The 6,818-nt window shown below is 34.2% G+C and overlaps 1 protein-coding gene across 1 annotated transcript; it reads left to right on the plus strand.

Moving 5' to 3' along the window:
- Positions 1–5,324: 5,324 nt before the first annotated feature.
- LOC147388813 (uncharacterized) lies at positions 5,325–6,376 on the plus strand. The gene has a single exon (XM_086419411.1). The coding sequence runs from the start codon at positions 5,538–5,540 to the stop codon at positions 6,267–6,269; it is 732 nt and encodes a 243-aa protein (XP_086275537.1). The 5' UTR covers positions 5,325–5,537; the 3' UTR covers positions 6,270–6,376.
- The last annotated feature ends 442 nt before the right edge of the window (positions 6,377–6,818 follow it).

Consider the following 6,818-nt stretch of genomic DNA (forward strand, 5'->3'; position numbering starts at 1 on the left):
TTTATTAGGTGCAGGTTAAACGCCTTGGAATGCTAACATAAACAAAGGAAACCATGCCAAAATTTCGAGGTGTCACCTAGTACCTCGGGATCTGACATGAGGATTTGTGTTATCGTTTGGCGGGATGTCACACAAGCTTTTATGGTAAGTTGTCATCTTGGATTTGTTATATTTCATCGTGGTAATATTTGTGAGGTGGAAATGTATAGTCTTCATAGGTTTGATATACAAAAGACATGTCATCCTAATAAGCTGTCATCCTGGCTAGAAACGTTGTGCGATGAGAGATATATACACGCCAATTGGTCAGTCTCCAAATTAGTTGTTTATCAATAGTTTTCAAGGATAGACAACACCAACTTATTAGACATGTTGTGCGATGAGAGACATATACATGATGGTTGACTAATTTCCAAAGTAACTGTTTATCAATGATTGTCGTGCACAAAAAATATCAACAGGCTAGAGATGTTGTGTGACGAAACATGTACATGTTGGTTGACCAATCTCAAAAGTAGTTGTTTAACAGTGGTGCTCGGAGGAGGACAACACTAATTGGTTAGAAAAACCACATGCTAAGAGACATTTATGCACTAGTTAGCCAATCTCCAAAGCAAATATTTATCAGTGGTGTTTGGGGGCGGACAACGCCAACTGGTGTTAGAATATTATTGAGCATGATACCTTTTGATTTATACTTGCATCTTATACTTTTATGTACCTTTAGTTAATGTGATACTAGTCCTTGATGAGATATGATATTTTCTTTAATAAATGTGTTCACCTTTATTTTTATTTTATTTCATAGGGATGGCTAAAGACATTCTTCCCAAAAGTTTAAGGAATAAGAATCATTCTAAAAGGAGTTTAGCGTGAGCAATTTATGATTTTTTTTATATTTTGGTATATTGTTCATTTTAATCCTCAAAACATATTTTCCAATGAGTTTTTCACTTTTATAATTTGCAATCTCATTGATAAATTACCAACAAGATCGTAGGTAATTTTAAAGTGGCTTTTATAAGCAATGATCTCATTGATAAAATACTAGTGAGATCGTAGGTAATGTCAAAGTCAAATAACTTTGATATTTTTAACGACGATTTCCCTGGTATGTTTGAAATCACTGATTATAAAATTGATGAACCCGCGAAAAGCATATATGTTTTGGGAATTAAAATGACCAGTGTACCATAACTGAAATTTAACCATATTCATCGTAGAAAATGGTAATTATGCCTTTATTTTTAAGAGTCTAGATCCTATGCACCCAGGGGTAGAGGATTGAAACCCTCATCCCACGGGAGTAGATCCTTTACAATACTTTTCTCTTGTAGTTCTCTACAGTAGTTTTGAACTGTTGAAATATTTTCACATAATGAAAATGCTAAATCCAAGTCATACAAACATAAGAGCTCACTGACCGTTCATTTTCAAAACCTTTGATCTTGGTTTTGAAAAGTCATTTTGTGAAAAAATAAATTTCAAATCTAATCTATACTTTAAAAAATTAGAGGATTTGAGTCTTCTTGATTTTCAAAGTGACCCCATCAAAGTTGTAGAAAAATCACTACAGAGAACTTCAAGAAAAAAGTACCACAGAGGATCTGTTCCCTCTTCTCACACCCCAATTCACACCACGTAAGCCATAATTCAAGGAAATTTTAAAAAGGAGATAATTTAGATACGAATTTTATGGATTAAGGTGTGTATTGGGACGTAGGAGGAGGATTTCAATCCTCCACCATGAGTACATATGATTTGCACTTTATTTTTAATTGGGGCGTAATAAGTAAAAGTTGTGATGCCACTAACCACTTCCTACTTAGAGTGTGCTTGGAAGCGAGAGTTAATAAGAGTTGGTTGGAGTTGGAATCTATGGAGTTAGATATAACTCCTCAAATAAACTCTAATGTTTGATTTATCTAAGACATCATCCTAGGAATTGCAAAAAAAAACTTAACCCTTGTATTTTGCTAAGATCGGTTATGACTCAACTGAGTTCAATTTGATTTCATGTATTTTTTTTTTATAAATAATTAAATGAAATTATTAATTTAAATATTTTTATATTAAATAAATATGATTTTTTGATTAAATATTTTCTTATCACTTTATTTCATTATAAATTATAACTATTTAAAATTCATTTAATAAGCAATGAAAATGAGTTAATCGATTAATATACAAGATGATTGAACGAATCAATTTGATTTTTGGGATGAAACAATATGTTAAGATTTAGAGTAAGTCTAGCCTTACTAACTTAGCAAGATTTCCAATCTTACTAAAGATTGTTGAGATCACTTTATAGCATCGAAAAACATGATTTGATGGCACATGGATTTAGAGGACGGAATTCTATAAATTCTGAAGAAAAAAACATATAAAAAATTATTTTTCACCGTTAAATTTTAATTTTAAATTTAGGAGTCGTCCTTTTTCAAAACAATATATCATTTGAATCTAGGCAGATATAGGGACGGATCTGTTTCTGACTTGGATTCGACTCGAATTAAAGGACATCAACCCATATTTTTTTCAGATCTACTCCAAGTGTCCAAACCCTCTAAATTCGACCCATTTTATGTTCTATTCTAATCACCTTATTTTATTTAAAAAATTATTATTTAAATAAGAATCGATCTTGAATCATGTAAAGTGAGTTGAATGATTTATATTAGAATAGTCAATGGGTCGGATTTTGGCCCGACCCAGTCTGGCCTGTTATTGACAGGGTTTGGGTTTAATTATTAAGTCCATTTAACTATCGAGTCGGGCCAGTATAAGCCCGTTTAATAATAGGGCCGAATTTGAGTTTTAAATGTAGGTCTGGTGGGTGGCCCGGCCTACTATATCATATCAAATACATATATAATAGTCCTATTGTAAATTAATAATGATCCTCTTACCTTTATAATGTCTTTGAAAAAGGGTTTGGCCTGACCCGACCTGCAAATGGCCTGAATGTTGGTGGAAGTGGACCATAAGGCTATCAATGGATCAGGTCAGATCTGAAATTCGATATGTTCCAATCTGATATCTTATTGGATAGGATATGGATCAACCATGTCCCGATCCGATAAGGACCTAATCCGATAACATGTTAAAAAGTATATAAATTATATTACATATTTATTGAGATGTGTGAAGTTGATTTAGATCTTGTATATAAAATCGGATTTGGCCCGATCCAATCTTTATTGGATTGGTACCAAATCAACCTTAAACCGATCTGGACTCGATCCCTTGATAGCCCTAGTGGACCGGGCTTGGACTAAGGTTTTATTTATTAAGACAAGCTCGAGCCGATATTTAGATGGATTGGGTTAGTGCCTGATATTTTTTTTGCTTAAAAGGTCATGCCCATTTAAAGCCAGATCCATCTCGGTCCATTGACAACCCTAATTTACATACTATATGACTTAGGTGAGCCAACTCAATTTTTAGGATTAAAGATTTTGTTTTGGAGTTGTAAATTCCACCCACATAGGTGGGAGTTGTAATTCCTTTAAAAATGGGAGTTGAGGATCTTCCTGGAGTTGCAACTCTATGGAATTGGTGAACCAAACTAGGGGTGCACATGGTTCGGATTGGTTCGGATTTTGGCAAAATTGAAACCGAACCAAACATGATCGGCTCTACAAATTTGAAACCGAACCAATCCAATTACCCTATAGAACCGAACCAATCCAATCCAATCTTGGTTCGGATTGGTTCGGATCGGTTCTCGGTTCTCATACTTATTGAAGATAGATACCTTCTTCCTCAATCCAACCATTCTATCTCCTCCAATCTTCAAACCTTAAAAACAAGTAGGACTTTTTTTAAACGTGGACTTTGGGATAATAAAAAAATTAAAAGGAAGAAGAAGAAAGAAATAAAAAATCGAAATTTTTATTTTTTAAATAATTATATATATATTTATTTATATATAATTGGTTCGGTTTTCGGATTGGTTCGGTTCTACTATATCCTAATCCGGAACCGAACCAAATTAATCGGATTTTTTTTTCTTCGATCCATACCCGAACCGTGGGTGTGTTTAGTCCGAACCAATCCAATCCAAAAGCTTCGGATTGGTTCGGATCTTGGATTTACCCAATCCAATGTACACCCCTAAACCAAACAACCCATTAGGATTCTAAGTTGGGAATTGTAACTCCAACTCCCATTTCCAAACACGCCTTCAATGGAAAATGTTGAATTGACATTGTGCTAACGTGGCAATGTGCATCAAACCATTATTCTCTCCTTATACCTCGAGGAAAAAAAATCTATGGTTCAGTGCACACTATCACGTCAGCGCAGTGTCCAAGGAAGTCAGTTTAGAATAGTGTTTTAAAAATTTTAAAAATCAAATTGGACCAACGGTTTGACTAGGTCCGACGAGATGTCTTATAAAAATCAGTTCGGTTCTTAATGAATTGTTATTTAAGTTAAAACCTCCAATTTTTTGAAAAGCGGTTGTTCAACAGTCCAAACCATCGATTTCCAAGAACAGGTTCTTCAAAAATAGAAAATTTTCTAATGATTCTCTATCTTGCAAAATTAGAAAATCTAGTCCCTAGTTTACATGTTTAGATTTTTCATACCAAATACATGTAGAAACCTACAATAACCAAAATTCTAACAAATAAAAAAATAAAAATAAAAAAATTTAATAACAAATAAATATAGAAGCCTACTGTAAATAAAATTCTTACAAACAAAATCTATCAATCTACTAAACCAAATATTAGAGATCTTTAAATAATTAAAAAAAAAATCCTTAATTAAATAAAAACTAATATTTTTCAAGAATTTTTTTTTTTTCATAAAATAAAGATAGAACATTGAAATACTGTGAATCATTAAATAAAATGAAAGATTTGGAGAAAAAGAAAATTTTCAGGTATTTTGTTCCTTAACTATTTATTTTGTTGATATCATCATCAAGAATTTTACAATTTTTACTTTGATTTCATGGAGGATGTTCATCAATATTTGCTTCCAAAATATGTTATGTGTCTTAGTATTCTTGTAGATTTACTAAAGTGAAATTTAGTTTTTTAAATAATAAATTTTATTTATTGATCATGAATATTTCGTGAAAATGTAATGAGAAAACACATGATCCGTGTACATATAAAAATCGGTTCAACTGAATAGAACCTCGGTCGGGCTCCGGTTCAATCAGTTGGGCAAAATTTCGGTTTTCAAAACATGTGTTTAGGATGACTCCTAATACATAGACTGAGATGCCCTCGTCTGCTTCAAACAAAGCTGGGGGAGGTGGTGATGCCATGATGCTACCAAAGTATTGAAATGACAGAAATAACCTTCAATGTCAGAATTGAACTCAGAAGTCAGACCTAAAAGTCTCCACAAAAGATCAGAACAAAATACCCATTCTCCAAAGATTCCTTTCCCATCTCCTCCTTCAGTCCTTCTTCTTTTCCCTCTCAAGAGAAAAGACTCCTTCCCGCCAAAAAAAAAGAAAAAAACCCTCTCTTCTCTCTCTTCTCTGTGTGTGTGTGTGTAAAAAAGGGTGAGAGATGAAGGGAACGTCAAGGTTGGTAATGGGAGCAACACTGGTAATGGTAGTTTGCTTAGCAATTGTTTTAACGCTCATCCTGGTTTTGTTGGCTGAGCTCTACTGTTCTCTTCTACTACGCAAGCGTCACCTTCGAATCACCAACACCAACACCACCACTCCCACACTAAACCCATTAACTTCTCTCAGTAGTTTTTACTCTCAAGGTGTTATTCGAGCTCCAAGAAGTTTTCTCTTCCCCTCCATTACAACCAAAGTAGAAGAAACAAACAAGCAACACTACTCCAACTACTCAGAACAAGTTCCAGAAGCCCAAATCCAAGAACAAATCAAAAACCCATATCAAATTGGTCTTATATCTTCACCAAAACCTATTCAAGAAGCTAGTAGTGGTGAGCATCTTGTTTACATTTCGAACCCCATTTACGATAATGAAGCTTGCAGTCAGAGCAAAGCTGGTACACCATTTGAAACACCAGATACTTCCCCTTCTCGTTTAGAAATGGGAAATTCGTCCGGAGATAACGATGAGAATCTCGATAAATTCCCATCTTGTACATCATCTCTAACCATAACGCCTCCTTTGTCTCCAATGAAGAAACTACCTATGGAAGCTTGTTCTGTTTCTTTAAGGGATGCAAGGTCTTTGGGTACTTCAGGAAGTGAGAGCAACAATGGGCAGTCTTCATCTTCTTCTTCTGACGGATCTCCTTCAACCTCTCCTTCATGGTGATCTTCATCATCATCATCATCAATGGTTCCATCACAAGATGATCAGACGGTTAAGCTTCGTTGTAAATCTTTCTCTGATGTGTTTTATTTGTTGGTTGCTAGTCGAACCCAAACTTTTTTTCTTTTTTCTTTTTTTTAGGATTTAGAAGATGTGTGTTAATCTTTTATGAATAGTTTTTTCTTTGTGTTTTAAAAGGGTCCTCGTGACCTGGTTAACGCATTGACGTAGTCAAAACTGTCTTCCAGACAGCTTTTGTCCACGAAGATAACGACGATTTATCTCGATATCGATGTGGTCGAAGTAGAACCTTCAGTCTTCGATGAAGACTCGTCGTTTATAAAGGGTTCTTGGTTGATTCCCATTTTGGGAAACGAGTTTTAATGCGAGCACCTCAATAATGGATGATCTAAACTCTCCACGTGTTGATTGATTTACTTATTTTTAGATATCCCTGATTTTAACTGATGACATACCCCTTGACATCAATCTCGTGTGATTAACTACTTAAAATGACATAAATGCTCTTATCTTTAAGGTATACTTTTAAAC

This window comes from Akebia trifoliata, chromosome 12 (assembly GCF_017979445.1).
Source record: "Akebia trifoliata isolate Shusen 1 chromosome 12, ASM1797944v1, whole genome shotgun sequence".
In the NCBI taxonomy this organism is placed as follows: domain Eukaryota; kingdom Viridiplantae; phylum Streptophyta; class Magnoliopsida; order Ranunculales; family Lardizabalaceae; genus Akebia; species Akebia trifoliata.

Bases quoted from the DNA above. Each gene is read 5' to 3' on its own strand.
- LOC147388813 (XM_086419411.1), top strand. From the start codon at position 5,538: ATGAAGGGAACGTCAAGGTTGGTAATGGGAGCAACACTGGTAATGGTA.